At 40.7% G+C, this 18,783-nt stretch overlaps 1 protein-coding gene across 1 annotated transcript; it reads right to left on the bottom strand.

The window, feature by feature from the left end:
* Positions 1–7,777: 7,777 nt before the first annotated feature.
* Positions 7,778–11,407, bottom strand: LOC135199432 (zinc finger protein OZF-like). The gene has a single exon (XM_064227462.1). The coding sequence runs from the start codon at positions 10,329–10,331 to the stop codon at positions 8,730–8,732; it is 1,602 nt and encodes a 533-aa protein (XP_064083532.1). The 5' UTR covers positions 10,332–11,407; the 3' UTR covers positions 7,778–8,729.
* Positions 11,408–18,783: the final 7,376 nt, after the last annotated feature.

Genomic DNA, 18,783 nt, shown 5'->3' with positions numbered 1-18,783 from the left:
GTTGACCAAAGGTTGAAATTTTGGCACTTATCGTTATTTATATGAAAATATTTCAAAACCGATAAAAGCTACAATCATGAGTATTTTTTTGTTGTATTCTAAATGAAATTGCTCACATTTTCATATATAATACTTCATGTAACGGATCATTTAAAAACCGTGCAAAATTATGTCACTGATACTTTTTTAGTGCGATAAGAAAGAAATTCGCGCTTGCGCGCCTGCACACTGATTGTAAACAAGACAACGCTTGATCGTGAACTCCCTGCATCCCCCCAAGGCGCGTGAATTCAAAAGTTTTTGGCTGGTAGGCCTATAGGTATTTTTCCACGAATTTTTAAAAAAACGTTTTTGAGTCGACGTATGGTACGTCCATTCGGCATACAGGAGACATTTTGACTCGACGTTTAATACCTCCATTCGGCGTTTAAGGGTTAATATGAAGTATAGTGGTGTATAATACGAGAAGCATAAGGACCCACAGGGCTGGAAGTGATGGTGAAGATGAGAGAGACAGTAGGGTGGTGGAAGTTAGTCTGGCAAGGAGTGGGGGAAAATAACGGAGTAGACGAACAATAAGAAAAAGCCCTTTGGAGGGAATTCATGGAGTGGGGACAGCATATGGGCAAAAACCAGACAAACGTGAGTGACCCGGACAGTAGCAAACTGTTGGTAAATCTTAACAGTGATAGTGTAAGTAATGGGTCTACATTGTCAAATATTATGGCACCGCCTTCTCCTCATTGCAGGTAGATGACCAGAACTGGTGAGGAAACTACCTGTCCTTGGAGTGCATGTGCTAGAATTTGACGGGTTAGTGGCCCAAAGAGGGATTTCTCTCCACTGAATTTTAAAAGTGTGTGGAAATTATGACAAAAAATTGGACTGACAAAGGAAAGAAAGAGTTTTGGTTGCCCAACAATATATCACAGGGTGTATGATGGTGGGTTGGGACCACAGCTCTTTTGAAGATTGGGGCGAATTCAAAAGGAAAATGAACCTCTGTTTTGCTATTCTGGAGGATGAGCAAATGGGGTTAATGGCAGCTTACAGCCCTGCGATGGGAGTAAGGGAGACAGTGACCTCTTGTCAACCAGTTGTCAATAACAGTTAAGTATATTGTAGTTTAACCAGATCACAGATCTGATTAACAGCTCCCATAGGGCTGGCCCAAAGGACTGAATATTTCTACATGACTAGGAGCCAATTGGTTACTTAGCAATGGGACCTACTGCATATTGCAGGATCCGAACCACATTATATCAAGAAATGAACTTTTGATCACCAGAAGTAAATTCCTCTGTTTCCATGTTGGCAGAGCAGGGAAGCGAACTTAGACTACCAAATCAGTGGCCGAGCATGTAACCCACTCATCTATCGAGGAACTTACCAAAGCAAGTGCCAATGCAGGACATTATTCCTATCTTACAAAGCTGGTGAAAAGCAAACTGCAGAGACAACGTGGGTGAAGAGGTCCAACAGTTCCCCTTCCTTTCTTCACTCCTGCTGCCCATCCCTAGGCCAAAAAGCGGGCTCTACCTGCCCATCCAGCTCGAAGACAGCTGGCTCAGTGCCAAGTGACAGAGGGGGCCAAGGGAAAAGGGTGTGGATACGTCAGGGGGACTATGCTGGCAGTGCAGAAAAAACGGTCACCTATGCCCCCATGCCCATCATACGGACAAAGGTACTGTTTTAAGTGCAGTGCAACCGATCATCTAGTCAGCCAGTGCACGAAAAAAGGGCATTCTGCCAAACGGCATGGCCCCTCCCTCGAGAGGAATGGGAAAGCAACAGGGAAGGGGAGGAAGAAGTGTGCCAGTGGACAACCAAACTCCGGTACTCCAAGGGCCAGAAGGGGCAGTATCAACTGCAGGAGAAATAGTGGGCCCTGTGGGAGCAGTGCCACACCCAGTCAGCCATTAGGTGGGGGTCTTCACCTGCCAATGATTACTCCCTCTGCCCCAGGGATGTGTGTATCTGTCGGGTCAACAAAGCAGACTTCTCCCTCTCACGGAAGTGGAGATTCAGTTCCTGTTCTTGAGGTGGGAATTGGAACGGAGACATACTGTGACTTGCAAGACAGTGGAGCATGCGTTTCTTTGACTGAGGAACGCTTAGTCATGGGCGCCATTATGACGTTGAAGGAATGTCTGTTGTTAATACTGTGAGTCGTCATCAGGTAATGCTCCTGAGAACTGTACATCAACAGATCTCCCTGGGTGGATGAGTCTTGACTCACAAATTCCATGTGGTGTCCACCACCTACATGGAGGAAGTTGCCATTATTCTGGGAATTGCCTTCATGTGTAAGCACAAGGTGGCTCTCTATGGGGGTCTACGGAGGGGGAGGGGAAGTGTTGATGCCAGTGGGAATGGGCTGTTCCAACAGCTTCGATTTTGATTATATATATAGATTTTTGGCATTATGCCAAGTACTGGGGCAACTAAGGCCATTCAGCCCTGAAACGGAAATTGACAGTAAGTTTGAAAGGTGTTACAGGAGGAAAACCTCGCACTTGCACTGTGAAACAATTGTCAGAAGAGGGTGGACAGTAAGATGGAAGAAAGAGAATATGAACGGAGGTACAGTAAAAGGAATGAAAGTGGTTGCCGAAGAGACACTGCAAAGAACCTTAAGTAATGCCTACATTGCACCGAATGAGGTGCAATGACGGCACTAACCCCCCTACAGGAAGCAATGACCATGTGTCAAAGTAGCCTGGGCAGCCAAAGGGGATATGGGAGTGGTACCCTCTGGACCTGAGGAGGGGGGGGGAGGTAATCCCTCCCTCCCATCTATACTCCCTTCCTCTCGTCCCAGCACAAAAGGTAGAAGAAGGAGCAATGGTATATATTAATTCCCATAAAAAGTGGGCAGACTTTATGTTGCCTTGTGTTGCTACCATTGGCGATGGAAAGGCAAATGTACTTTTATTAATGTGAGTAGAAGTAGGTTAGAATTAAGTAATGATTCTCTTTGTTATTTAGAAGTGTGCACCCTTGTAGAAGCTGATAACGAAGTATTTGCTGCACTATTCCACTCAGTCCATTGACGGGCATGATAAGGCAAGAGATCACATGGGACTGCATAGGAAGTAGACCTATATCTAATATTGAAGAATAAGGTATCAATACTGCAATGCTCTCAAAGACGATTCTGCACACACTCTCTCTCCTTTACTTACTATTTCTATACCTAAAATTGAATGTATTTACAAAAGTCTGGTTGCAGAGGTGATGTGGCTCTCAACATGTAATTTACCTTCATCCAAGTGTCATAATTAAACAAAAGCTAATAAGGGAGCAGTGATGTAGATTTATATATGAACCTTATCATAAACGAAACAAGCCCAAGGTCATTGACCTGAAATTCAAGCTTCCAAAGAATATGGTTTCTTTAGAAAGAAGCAACAGAAAGTAATTGGCAATGCAGAAAGAATTTAATTTCTTCTCTCCCGTGATGATTTCCATCAAATGTGTTGAATATTTTTGTGTTCTATTCGTATATAAATGGATGAAGTAAACTAGAGAATGTAGCAGAGCTGCCATTAGACTTACACCCTGATGGAAGGACAAAACTGTCCCTCTCCCGCAGTTTTCCGATTGTGCTTTTAGTTTTTCTGCAACAATATCACGAGATTATTTTTCCATTGCCTGATTTTATTACTGATATACACAGCACGTTTAAATTCCCCAAATGATAAAGACTAACCACAATTATTGGTGTGGGAAATTCCCCTCACAAGAATCCTTTGGCAGCGTTTTCGTTTATAAAAGAACAAAATCTATTCGAGAACGACACTCATACATCGCTTTGTTTGATCTCTTCCAAGAAGAACATTAGATTTACTTGTTTTATTAAGCTTTTCATAACTGCAACACATATGATTATTTTGAAATTGAGAACAAAGCTTATAGAGAGGAGAGAGAGAGAGGAGAGAGAGGAGAGAGAGAGAGAGAGAGAGAGAGAGAGAGAGAGAGAGAGAGAGAGAGAGAGAGAGGCCAGTTAATTCAAGGAGCCAAAAAGAATCAGTATCAAGAGCAAAAACAACCACTCCCCCCAACCCAAGATGTGGGCGAACATCTTTTAGCTCTCCCCTGCTGCTTCCTGACCTTCACTGTGAGATTCCAGCCAGCCTGCATACTCACCTCTGGACCTACCCCTCTTGAACAGCACACTTGCCCCAGGACCTACCTCTGTAAAACAGCACACTCGCCCAAGGCCATACCCCTGTAGAGCATCACATTCACCTCAGGAACTACCCCAGTAGACCAACGGGCTCGCCTCACGACCTACCTCTATAGAACAGCACATTTACCCCAGGACCTACCCTTGTACAACAGCAAACTTGCCTCCGGACCTACCTTTAAAAACCGGCACTCTATCCTTAGGGCCTACCCCCGTATAACAGCACTCTCACCTCAGGACCTACCTCTGTGAGAAAAAAAAAAAAAAAAAAAAAACAAAAAAAAAACAAAAAAAAAAAAAAAAAAAAAAAAAAAAAAAAAAAAAAAAAAAAAAGTCCATAAAAATAAGAGATGACAGAAGCTTCAACTTGAAGGTGGGTTAATCGGAGTGCAGCATGATGTCCTCTATCTCTGCAGAAGAAAAGTGCTGGCTTAATGCACAGCAGAGGGAGTTTCCCTCCACTCACCTGCCTACCTCCCATTGAGCAACCTGTTGCCAAATTTTGACAACCATTTCAAGGTAGTGACAAGGGTTACTCTTACATAAATGGGGCTGGTTGCATTTTGTAGCAACAAATAACATAAAATGAAATGGTGGAAGGTTTATCAGTGAACTGTTCTGTTTTCATCTACAATACAGGTGTTTAATTATTCTTGTCTCTCATTACAGACTACAATGTGCAAGTTACTGCTGAACATTGCACGAGATAAAGCTCCAAGCCCAAAGTTGCCAATAGATCCTGGTGTGTTCTTATGTTTTGACAAAGGATTTGTCACTAAATGGTTTTGCAAGACAAATGCCCCATTGCTTAAATTTCGTAAAAAAAAATATTTTTTTGTTTTTTTTATTGACTACAAAGTCTCAATCACCTCAAAGTTGGCTAAAATTTATTTTGATTGTTACTTGACTTTTTGGAGGTTTGGGTATTGAGTAGTGCTGTGAATGTGGAAAATGACGTAGTTTCTACAGAAACGAAGTGTGATAATGAAAAAGGCACACGATTTTGAAACATTTTATTGAAATTCGATAAAAAAATATATTCATGAAAATTTTTAAGCATAACATTATCAAAACATTAAATTAATCAACACTTATCATAATCAGAGTACAACAGGATACTTTAAATGTTCTAATATTTCGAATAAAAATTCGCCCTTCATTCTTTCTTCTGCCTCACTTTTCAAACTTCACTGAAATCTCAGAAGCAGGACACATCCTTTTTAAGCCTCTTGTCTTTCACATAGGGTTTGTGGTCATAAAGCTACAGATCCTTTATCACTGTTTTCAAGCACATCATTTGGTCACGTAGGAACACTTAATGTACATTGTCATCTACATTTACCTTAAATTCTAGTCCGTCTTAACAAAGATCCTTAAAAGCAAACACACCTAAGTTTCTTGCCATTTCATTCTTTGTTGAACTTATGTCATTTGACTAATCAGTGTCCCCAACCTGACCATCTTCTCCAGATATATTTCTTGGCTGCTATTCTCACATCAGAAGGAAAGCAGAACCCTCAGTGTATTATCCTTCAGATAATCACCATAGAAACAGTTAAGATTTAATTAGCCACATTCTTAATTTGGACAAAAACTCTAATGAAGGAACAACTGCTTTACAGGTTTTTGACATCACTCTCTTCCAGGTTATCAGCAAATTTTTTCCATAAAGGTTACATTGTCATAAGAGAAAATCCTCTTTATAATAATTTTCAGAAAAAGAAATTATCTTGTGCATACAGCCAGACATGGTTTGATACTATTAAAATAGTTTTCTATAAAACTGCAATTGAGCTTCCATGGTAAGAACATACCTTTCCATATTCTATATGGCTTTTGTCTTGTGCGAGTGATTATAATACAGCTGGTCCCCCACCAGACATACACAGGTAATATGTTCCAAGAATAATCATGTAATCCTGAATTCCTGCATGATTGCAAACCCCTTATGTAACAGAGTATACCTGCATTATTTGCAGAAAATTCACCTATTCACAGTATTTTTTTTATGAGAAATATTCACAAATTTTATTTTTTATCAATTTCATCATAAAATGCACTTTTTGTGATAAAACTATTAAAAAAAGGTATAAAAATTCTGTGTGGATTTTTCTTTGAGTTTTAACTAACAAAATAATAGGCCGTTTTATGGGTTTTTTAGGAGTTTCAACTATTTGAGGAGGGGCCTGATATGCATCCCCCATGAATACTGGGGGAACACTGTACAACTGGTTACCGACAATGAATTCCAAATCATGAAATAGCTGAGGATCAACGACCATTGTTGTCAACCGGCTGAAACACATTGACAGGCCTTTGCCTAGTTGTTCCTCTCTCCCCCAACAGTAGGTGGGGCTAGTCCCTACACCAAAACAAAAGAATCACTACCGCAGATTTAAAATTTTAGCTGCCGTTGGTTAGAAGGTATAACTATGTAATTACTTTATAAGTTACATGTGCAAAAATAGGCAATTACAAGCATTTTTAAAGGGGGTAACAAGACATCGTGGATTTTAGACAGTTGTGGGTGATTGTGGTCCCTAACCCCCATAATACAGTTAATGGCAGACTTGTCTAGCACCATAAAATTGGTGATTTATGGCACCTTAACAAGCCAAGTTTCGGTTATCAGTCATAAAGTGCCAATCATAGAGTTATGGTGTCATAGCATACTTAACAGGTAATAGCATACTTAACAGAGGCGCCATTACCCAAGACTTGGCACCATAAGCGTCATAAGTCACCAGGTTTCAGTTAACCCTTAATGGATGGATTGCCCCTCAGGAGTAGTAATAACAGGTTTGGGTTGGTGGACGGATTGATCCTGTAGTTAAACAATATTACACACCATCGATTTGGAAAGAATTGGGCAGGAAAGAGGTGCCAATACTTTTATAACCCATAAATTCTCTTATAGAAACTTTTATACTGACTAAGATCATGAGTGTGGGCGTCTCAGGACTTCAGCAGTGCTTGTGACATGAAGGGGGAATGTTCTGCGTGTCTCTCACACATGGTGTCTTTTGGTAAATTTGCTCGCAAATATACCAAGGGGTTGCTGTCGTTTTTTGTTCTTGTCTTTTACTATAGTTTGTCAGTTGTAAATGTAAATTTACAGAGAAAATTACGAAGAAATATTAGAAAAAACATATAACAGTAAAAAAAAAAAAAGTTACTGAAACTTCGTTCTCGGTAAATTTACGTGAATATTTTTCAACAAATATGCTAAGAATTTGTTACTGCTTTTATTTCTTATCTGTTTTGATATTGTGTGCGCAGTAATTACAATTTTACAAAACAAAATAAATTTATTAGAAAAAAACATATAAAGGTTGTAAACTTTACGATTGTCTTGTAAAAGAGGCCCCCACAAGGGGTTTTCAATAGTCATTTTCAACTTCTTGTAGAAGACAGGGAAAATTTTATAGAATTTTCTTCTTTCGCCATGTACATTTGCATATCTTTCTCTTTCCATTGATGTCTTTTTTTCATAAATTGGCCGAACTCAAAGTTTACCCGGCCTGAGGTGCTGCATATTGATATATGTATCCGTCCAGTAAGGTTAATGGTCAATTTTTCCTTTTTACCCATATTAGCACCCCACCAAGAACGGAATCCTCGCCGATAACCGTCGACTGCCTGTATAACAGGTAGTCGCCTAGTTATGATGGGGATGCATTACAATGGACCCATCATTAATTGAAAATATCATTGCTTTTGGCAGCCTAGCCTACAATATACAGTATACACAGTCCCGACTTTCATCAGAGATCCATTCTTGAGGAGGCGACTGAGTCGAATCCAGCCCAAGTCGGATCTTAACATTAAGTAATTTATAAAAATGAAAGAGTTATGAATTCCTCACCTAAAAAAATTATAAAATTGAAAAAAAGTGGAGAGAGAGAGAGAGAGAGAGAGAATTTTACTTTTAACAATTTATTGATAATTTGCTGTATACATTTATTCTAAAATCTGAAATTAATAAATAATTTTTTTACCATAAAAATTGTATTTAGTACTCAGCCTAATGCTGCCCAACCTGGTGGCATAACTTAAGGTTTTCAGTGTATGTCCGAGCCAGATTTTATATTAATATTTTTGAAAAGCGTTGTAAGATTGGATCGATGAATATCAAGACTGTTGTAACCCAGGAACTGCCTGTACTATATACTACATATATGATACTGTACTGTGCAGTCCTGTTAATTCTTTTTATTTCTAATTATTATCAGCTAATTCTGGATGACTTATGATAATACAGTATAAAAAGAGGTAATGCATTATACACACACACACACACACACACACACACACAAAATTACGTGTACTGTGCTCATGGTGTTAGGCTGTTGATGGCTATGTTCAACTAGTAAATATCAGAAGAGGACGACGACCATTATAGAGCAGCAAGTTCATCAATTTGCTCCATCTAAGCTATTAGTTCACGAGATACAGTGGGCTTTGGCTCAAATGCAGTGGAAAGCGTGGTGGAAGGGGATGGCACTGGAGTCGTTTTCTTGAGGAAAGGATCCATTATAGCTTACATAGTTTTTTTTTGTTCTTCGTAAATTAATCTGTAACGTGCAAGGACGTCTTGAAGACCTTTCTCAACTTTAGCAAATCGTTCAAAATTCACATCCATTTTACTAAACAGTTTCATACCATGTTCAATAGAGGCAAATGCCTCTGCCATTGTCTTTGTCGTAAACTTTTGCTCTGGCTCTTCATCAATTTCTTCTTCCTCTTCTGCTTTTTTAAAGCTAGCAGCTGCTTCAGCATCAGCACATACTGCTTCACCGATAATTTTCACACTATGAAAATTATGGCGGGTTTTAAAACGCTGAAACCATCCATGGCTTGCAACAAAATCTTTGGAGTAGGTATCATCGTAGTTTTTCTTTAGTTCCTCGAAAAATAAATGCGCCTTTGTTTGAATGGGCAAGAGGCTGAGTGGCATACACTTTTGTATCTGGTCCTCCATCCAGGTGACCAGTAACTTCTCCATTTCTTCCAAAGGCCCTGATCTCTTCTTTGTTATAATCCTGGAATGAATGTGAACCCTCATATGATGTTCAAGATCAGTTTTCTGACAAAACTCTTTCCCACAGTCATTACATTTAAATGGCTCCTCTCCAGTGTGAGTGTGAACCCTCATATGATTTTTAAGATGACCTTTATGAGAAAATGCTTTCCCACAGTCATTACATTTAAATGGCTTCTCTCCAGTGTGAACCCTCATATGACTTTCAAGATAAATTTTCCAAGAAAATGCTTTGCCACAAACATTACATTTAAATGGCTTCTCCTCTCCCATGTGAACCTTCATATGAATTTTAAGATAATCTTTATGAGAAAATGCTTTCCCACAGTCATTACATTTAAACGGCTTCTCTCCAGTGTGAACCCTCATATGACTTTCAACATGAGTTTTTCGAGAAAATTCTTTTCCACAGTCATTACATTTAAATGGCTTCTCTCCAGTGTGAACCCTCATATGAATGTTAAGATGACCTTTATGAGAAAATGCTTTCCCACAGTCCTTACATTTAAATGGTTTCTCTCCAGTGTGAACCTTCATATGATGTACAAGATCAGTTTTCCGAGAAAATGCTTTCCCACAGGCACTACATTTAAATGGCTTTATTCCAGTGTGAAACATCATATGACTTTCGAGACAAGTTCTCCGAGAAAATGCTTTACCACAGTCATTACACTTAAATGGCTTCTCTCCAGTGTGAATGCTCATATGACGTTCAAGATCAGTTTTTTGAGAAAATGTTTTTCCACATTCATTACATTTAAATGGCTTCTCACCAGTGTGAACCCTCATATGACGTTTAAGATGAGTTTTCTGAGAAAATGCTTTCCCACAGTCCTTACATTTAAATGGCTTCTCTCCAGTGTGAACCCTCATATGGATTTCAAGATAAGTTTTCCCAGATAATGCTTTCCCACAATCATTACATTTAAATGGCTTCTTTATTGTGTGCTCCCTCATATGACTTTCAAGATGAGCTTTCTGAGAAAATCCTTTCCTACAGTATTTACACTTGAATGGATTCCCCACAATGTTAGCCCTCATATGATTGTTAGGATGAGTTTCCTGGGGAAAAGCTTTCCCGCTTCTAGTGATTCTTTTCATGGTGAGTTTTAATATACTTAATATACTTCACGAGAACTTGTTTCTGGTATAATGCTTGGCCACATTCACAAATCTGAACAGGCTCCCTCCTGTGTGAACTGACATTCAAGTTCTTAGGTGGTGTTCCCAACTAAATTGATTTCCACAATTTAACATACAAATGGCTCCTTTTTCATATGAACAAACAATGAGTTTTGGGACCACTTTCACATGAGAGATTTTTCAGAATTCACTTCAATTTTTCTAATCCTAGAAAGTGTACACTTAGCATAGCTTTCCATGTGCTATATAACAAAAGCAGACTCTACATTTCATATACCTGGACATTAAACTTCACAAAAATATCTAGTAACAAAATCAATGTGTCTCCATTCTTCCTCAATAATAAATGTCTTGCAAAAATCTCCAGAAATTGTCTTTATCTTGGCAGAAGGTTGTGTCTGAAATGAGAAAATATAGCACAATTAAAGAAAATGATAGATATATGTCTATGAAAATTAACAAGGCATGATCTGACCACCCGCTTACTTGGGACACATGGAAGATTTTCCACTGACACAGGTTGCAAACATTGTACAGTGGTACCTTGAAATCCGAAATTAATCCATTCCGAGGCGGCTTTCGTATCATGAGCTTTTCGTATCTTGAACCGCATTTTACATGTAAAATGCTAATCCGTTCCAAGCCCTACAAAAACACCCGAGTAAATTTTATAATAAAGCTAAATTGACCAATAAACAATGAAATACTACAACAATTTGGACCATTCAATACCTAACTTAAATTAATATGTACATACCTGTAAATAAAGTGTATTAGTGTACATGGTATACAAGAAATACTGTACGTACATACATACGTATGTAGTAAAATGTGGAACCTTACCTTTCGAGTGAGGCTATCTCCGAAAGTGGCGACAGAGGACGAGGACAAACGGCAGAAAACTTCTTATAGATAGTGAGTACACTTAGCTTTACGCAACACATCAAAAAATGTCAGGAAACATAAACTAAACTTTACGAAACATATTAACAAAACTGTAACACTTAACTTTACTAAAAACTTGAAATTAAATTTCTTTTGTCTTTTTTTGGATTTTCACTTTTTTTATTTTTTTTTTTTTTTTTTTTTTTTTATTTTTTTTTTTATTTTATTTTTTTTTTTTTACAAATTTTCAATTTCTTCACCACTTTCAACTTTCTGCTTTTTTGTAGTATCAATTGGATCTTCGTTTTTGCTTACACCTACTAAAGGCCTCTTCAGAAAATAATTATTCAAGGAAGATTGCTTCTGCCTACTTTTCACAATGTTCCTGAAATGACTCAGGCAAACGTCATCGAGCTGTGCAAGCATACGACCGGTGTAAGTCTTTTCGGGGTGTCTCTTTTCTACAAATGATTGCACCTTATGAAAAGCAGCTAGACCATCCTTAATTTCTGCCGTTGTCATAGGGTCCTCCTCCTCCTCCTCACCGCTGCTAGAGAACTCTTCTTGAACGACGTTATGTTGCATGGCCTCGAACCCCTTCAGGTCATCCGTCGTAAGCTCCTCTTGGTGCTCCTCGAGAAGGTCATTGATGTCGTCCTCGTTGACAACCAGCCTCATGGACTTGCCGAGTGCAGAGATCTCGTCAAGATCTGGTTGCGAAATAGTTTCAGGATCGTCAACTGTTCCTGAATCTGCAGCACCAGCTTCGCCCACGTCGAATCCCTCGAAGTCTCGGGCGGATATGGCATCAGGCCAGAGTTTCCTCCACGAAGAGTTCAAAGTTCGCCTCGAAACCTCCTGCCAAGCTTGATCGATGAGTCGGATGCATATGACAACATCGAAATGCTCCTTCCAAAATTCACGCAAGGTGAGGTTTGTGGTATCGGTGATGTCGAAACATCTCTTGAAAAGATGTTTCGTATACAGCTTCTAGAAGTTCGATATCACTTGCCGGTCCATGGGCTGGAGGAGAGGGGGGGTGGTGTTAGGCAGAAGATAAAGAACCTTGATAAACAAATACTCCGCTAGGATATCTTCCTCGAGGCCAGGAGGGTGAGCAGGGGCATTGTCCAACAACAGCAGACATTTTAGAGGGAGGCACTTCTCTTCCAAGAATTTCTTCACCGTCGGGCCAAAACACAGATTTACCCACTCCGTGAACAAAAGTCTCGTTACCCAGGCTTTTGCATTAGCCCTCCACACCACCAGAAGCTTCTCCTTTAGCACTTTGTGGGCCTTGAAGGCTCGAGGAGTCTCCGAATGATAGACAAGTAGGGGATTGACCTTGCAATCCCCACTGGCATTCGAACAAAGTGCGAGCGTAAGCCTGTCTTTCATAGGCTTATGCCCGGGTAGCTTCTTCTCTTCCTCTGTGATGTACGTCCGATGAGGCATTTTTTTTTCCAAAAAAGGCCAGTCTCATCACAGTTGAAGACTTGCTGAGAACTGTAGCCTTCCTTGATTGTCATCTCGTCGAACGTCTTAATAAAGGCTTCAGCCGCTTTCGTGTCCGAGCTAGCCGCCTCCCTATGCCGCACCACCGAATGGATGCCAGTCCGTTTACGGAATTTTTCGAATCACCCATGAGAAGCCTTGAACTCCGGGGTTGACGTCGATGTCCCTTTTCCTCCGTAGTCTTCGGCCTGGGCAATCAAATCGCCGAAAATAGCACTGGCCTTGTGGCAGATTGCCGTCTCGGTTATCGTATTGCCAGCGATTTCTTTGTCTTTTATCCAGACAAGAAGCAGCCGTTCCATCTCGTCGTGCACGTGGCTCCTCTTGCTAGACAAAATAGTCACGGCCTTGGAAGGTGTAGCTGCTTTGATGGCATCCTTCTGCTTAAGGATGGTGCCTATTGTCGACGGATTTCGGCCATATTCCTTGGCGATCACACTCGATCGCATGCCAGCTTCATACTTTTTTATTATCTCCATTTTTGTCTCCAAAGAAAGCATCCTCTTCTTTCCTACTTCAACTTTCTTGGGACCCACGACTACGAATATACTGTACGTAATTACGTTATGTAGTACATTTACGTATGTAGTAAAGTTCTCACACAACACGATAAAGTAGTACTACAACGAAATCACTAATGAATTTATGTTAATAAACGAAATCGTATAGAACAAACGAATTCCACGTGCTTACGATACCAATGATGCCACCGAGTCGCCGAAAAAGCACGCCGCTACGTAGATGCATGATGGGATCATGGGAGAGATGCTGATCAATAGGAGAGCAGGATCTTATGGCAGTGACTAGCATCAGGAACCAATGGGAGAGCGGGAGGATGGTGGCAAGTCTACTAAGTTGGTGGCGCGTGAGTTTTAAAATTGTTATCGGTGGTCTGGGCGAATCTCGGGACTTTACAGCAACAACCTTTCGTATCTTGAACAATTTCCGTATGTAGAGCAAAAAAAATCTTCGTATTTGCTTTCGTATCTGGAGTTTTCGTAAGTTGAGCCTTTTGTATGTCGAGGTACCACTGTATTCCTAACTTAACATGGTGGTTTTCGTAATTAATACTTATAATTGGTACTACTAATACGATATATATTAGATATAATTTTTCTGTACTGTTTAATATGTACATTATTCATTGTTTGCATTTCTAATTTAACAAATAAATCATAAATATCCTATCCTAAAATTCCTGTATCTTAAACTCAATTTGCATAGTTTGTCGGCTTACTCCCTGAGTAAGCAAAAAGTTATCAAGATATACAAATCAGAACTCTAATAAATTAAAGTTATCTTTGGCACAAAACTGAGTTGAGCATTGAAGCCTGTTAGCAAGGTACAGTCCAGCCTCTTAAATCCAGGAAAATTCTGGAATATAAAATACACCCCTAAAAAACTCATATATTTTATATCTTTGGTCTCTTTCTTCATAAAGTATAATTTTCTTTAAAATAGCATACTTTATACAACACATTTAGCCTACATTCCCATGTTAACCTAACCGTAAGTCAACTACTCACCTTTACTCAGAATGTGCAGATTATCATCGGTAACTTTTATCTTATAATACGACAAATTTTAAAATTAACTTGTATTTTTCCCAACTATACAAAACTGAAGTCTTTATTATAGGAATTACATTCACAGGTAGAAACTGGCTGTTAAACTTTTAACAAGGTGGTATGGTGGTTAACTACCGAACGACCAGGAGAGAGTCCTGTTCGCTCAGTCGGTACAGCATCACTTTGCCTTTGGCCCAGGTAAGCTTGGTGCCCAGTGGCTGATCTAGAAATCTTTCATGGGGGGAGAACTTAGGATGATCATATATAAGGCAGTCCCCAGTTATCGGTCGACTCAGTTATCAGTGATTTGGTTTTATGGCATTTGTCTAGCACCAAAAATCGGCCCATTTTTGGGGCCATAATGTGCCGATTTCTGGTTTTCGGCGCTGATAATACTTTTAAAGCTGATACCGATACCTGTTACCTCCATATTACTGTTATTTACAGGAATATATATACTAAAATCATTCTTGTTCTCTGGTTATTGTATATTAAAAGGTTCAAAAGTTGAAAGGTCATATAAATTTCACTGAAAAACAACATCAAGTGTAACTATTAAGTATTTAATCCCTTTATTACCTGGATATAGTTTGGCATATATTATGGCTACCATTAGAAGACTTGTAACAATTTAGGTACGTAGTGCTTACTCGAATTCACTGGGTGACGAGGGATCTGAAATCACTAGTATGTACTTTTATTCCAAGTTTTAATTTATATATTGGCTAGAAACAGTTATTTATTCAGAAACACTCATTTATTTAGATTAAAAAAAGTTCTAGTTTTGTTGGGCTTTGTTAATATATAGATTTTAGGAAGCCAAGAAGGATTTTAAATTCCTATACTAATAACAAAAGTATCGGCTGGTATCGGACAGAAATTCACTGCTACCGATACCACAAAAACTAGCCAGTACCACCATTACCAATACTTAGGCACATCCCTATGCATGACCTATTCTTAGTCTACATAAAGCAGTTTCCCATCTCCTGGGCATATTACCATACTTCCAAGGAGATATCACTCTAATAATCTCTTTCATTTTATTTGGGTTGGCCACTTCCCATTGTCCTTGCCAGGTGTTATGAATGACAGTTCTAATTTGTGGAAAGAAGTCTGAATAAAAGTGGATATCTCCTTGGCTTAGCTAATTTATCTGCCTCTTCATTTCTCCGCACACCAACATGTGCTGGTACCCAACAGAACTTAATTTGAAGGCCCCTGCTCTCAATAATATGAATCCATTGCAAAATTTTTAAAACTAAAGGGTTTGAAGAATTAAAAGTACTAAGTGCTTGCAGAGCACTCTTAGAACCAGAGAAAATTACAAAATTTCCTTCATCTAAAAATGACAATTTGTCCAAAATTGCATTTTTCCTAACTATACAAACCTGAGGTCCTTTTATAATAGGAAGGTTACTAGCGGCAGCTGGATAAGTCGTAAGCTTTCGAACAAGGGGTTCGGTAGTTAACTGCTTGTCCAACAGGCGCACGCCCGCGACTGGGAGGTAAACAATCACTTTTGCTTTTGGCCCAAGCAAAAACTGTAGAGTGAGGGGTGGCATGAGGTGGGACTATGTGTAAAAGGACTCAGGTTGTATAGTTAGGAAAAATGCAATTTTGGACAAATTGTCATTTGTTCCGACACGGCATACAAACCTTCGGTCCTTTTACAAAAGGAAGACTCACTTCTTGGTGGGAGGAATCTGAGTCTTTTGTGAACAGACTGGTGTTCGCCCAACCTTGGAATGCCTCCCTGGTCGTAAGAGCGAGGGAGGGATCCAAGCCTCTGTCCGATTGATCGGGGTGTGCACCGCAGGATCAATGGTCAGACCTCTGGACCAAGTACTAAGAGAGAGGCAAGCGTATCTCTTCGTACCAGCAAGCAAGAACAAGTTCCTATTTGCAAGAGGCAACATAAAGTTATGGTTTGTCTCTTGTTGGCATCCACTTCCCCCCCCTTGTAGGAGGAAGTGGTGGATATTTGCTCCCATCCCTAGTGAAAGGGATAGGATGGGGCTTTGTCGAGTAGCTCACCTGCATCTCGTCCTTATCCAGCAAGGTGATGACCGTATCCCTCTACCCACAGGTAGAGGGGGAGAAAAAGATAGGAAGAGAAGCCAGTCACTCTCTCATTCACTTATCTATTCTTACAGTCACACCAGGACTCGATGCTGTTCAGCCTGCTAGGGTCTGGGTTAGCTACACAACGTGTTGAGCAGCCACCACGGGTCCCAAGGAAAACGATCCAAGGACCTGTGGGCAATATCCAAAAGGTAGAAGGAGGTGTGCCAGTAGTTCTGGTTGTACCAGACCCCTGCCTTCAGTACCTGCGCCACGGAGAAAGTTCTTGTGTAACGCGAGGGAGTGTACTTCTAGGTCATCTTGGTGCTGACGAAGAGTCTTCAACACTCAGCCTGGGATGTCGAGTTTCTTCAGAAAGCGCGGTCGCGCTTTCACAGGACAAAGCAGCATCTTCGCATCGAAGGCGGTGAAGTCCATTGGGGAGGGGATTGTGAAGGACTCTAACCGATCGTCAGGAACCGATGGGTTCTGAGTCTTCGCTACGAAGTTCGGTACGAAATTGAGCGTCACGAATCCCCATCCCCTGGATGCTTGACTTCGCAGGAAAAGTCATGCAATAACCTCAGAGGAAAAGAAGGGAATGGTCGCATGACCTATCCCTCTTCTCGACTTCGGTGATGTCCTGTACCCATACTGGTCTATCCGTCTGCAGCGAAGTGTCTCACATTCTCCTATCCCCATGCAGTGAAGTTCTTCTTCTCGGTAGTGGATAGGACACCGACACTCAATGGTGGGTGTCGATGGTATGGGTACTGTGACAAGCCGTTAGGACGAAGAAAAGACTGTTATGGAACAACCGAACTAAGTCCACAGCGAAGTTCGTAACTGACTTGGGCGCTCTGACAGCTGCCGACTGACTGCGTTCGGTAGGAGGCAAGTTGTCCAAGCACCCGAGCAAGTCACGTGACCTTCGCCTTAAAAGGGTTATGCCAAGAGACTAAACAAATAATTTGTTCGTCACCGATGCCAGACGGCGAGGTGATGATTCTCTTAAGGCATGTGCCCAACAGGTGAAAGTCAATTGCCTTCTAGAGACCGAGAGGTCCTGATGGCAAGATATCTCATAGTATAGTTGACTCTCAGCTAAGGAGAAACAACACTATGTGTCGTTGAAGACGAAGGTGTACAGCCTACGTCTTCACAGCTGAATCGAGAGAAGGATTCTCAAGATTCTGAACCTGTGCTACAAAGACTGAGAACGCTAACCGCTATTCATTGCTGTCCGGTGAGGATCGTAGTTGCAATGAAAGCGGAGCGCTTTTCAGTAATGAAGACAGGGAAATACTGCCTGAAGAACTGCTTCTCATGGGCTGAACATTTGGAAGTAGAGCTGTCAGGTCGGAGAGTAGGCGATGTCTTCTGACACATCTGTTAATTCGGGGCGAACAATGCATAATTGCACACCTGCGAATACGAGATATTTTGAAGACAAACTCAGATGTCTGCAAAAATCATTCGCATTATCGCGGTGCGATGCAGCGGGAGACTAGTACAGACTTCTGTTACTGTGCGGTAAACAGAAAGATGAAAGAGTCCAAGAGATATCTCTGTTGAAAATTCTCGCAATGTCGAAGGCGATGAAATCGAGCGTCACAGCAGTAGATGGTCCTTCATTATTGCGAGAATCCCCGTTAATCAGAGACCTAAGTCCATGATTGTTGGGTAGAGATACGGTTCGGTAGTCAATCAAACCAGGGGAGAGAGAGACGTAACCGACCGTGCATCTCCGAGACCTAGCTGATACTGAGCTGCTATCTCAGGCAGTTCAATACGCAGTAGCTCTCGGTGACTCGTCATCCTGAGTTGCCAGGTAATCCCTTCCACGAAGGAATGCGTTCGGCTAGAACCATCGAGCATAAAGAATACGCTCGAGCAATTATATTCAAACGAAAAGGATTTCGGTAAATACAAAAGCTGATTTGGTGTTGTCGTGACAATACCAAGTATCTAAAATCGAAACTGATAACTGCTGGGAGGTTGCAGGCAACCCCGAGTCGCAGTTAAATTAAGATACAATTCGTCTCGGTCACAAACCGTAGAGTTAACTATGGTATGCGCCTACCCCCCGGACAATTCAACTGTTAAAAGAGTCACGTCGCGAGGGTAATATACGTAGTTATATTTTGTAGGTTTCTGTACAACGACTCTCATCCTAAATCTTTTCCCCTCGAGGAATGAGAATAAGGATTGGAGATCGACCGCCTTCGTTCTCTAGTCAAGAGAGTGAAGAAGAAGTCTTTCCCAAAGGAAAGCTTCAATGGTGAACAGAATACCGAAGACGATAGTTCAAGCCAAACTGGAAGTTCCTGTCCGTTCTTCTCTATTCCAGGTTAATCGCCTACTGTGAGATACTCTTC

The sequence above is a fragment of the Macrobrachium nipponense genome, chromosome 25 (genome assembly GCF_015104395.2).
Source record: "Macrobrachium nipponense isolate FS-2020 chromosome 25, ASM1510439v2, whole genome shotgun sequence".
NCBI lineage: Eukaryota > Metazoa > Arthropoda > Malacostraca > Decapoda > Palaemonidae > Macrobrachium > Macrobrachium nipponense.
The sequence above is the reverse complement of the archived record's forward strand: the minus strand, read 5'-3'. Positions and strand labels throughout refer to the sequence as shown.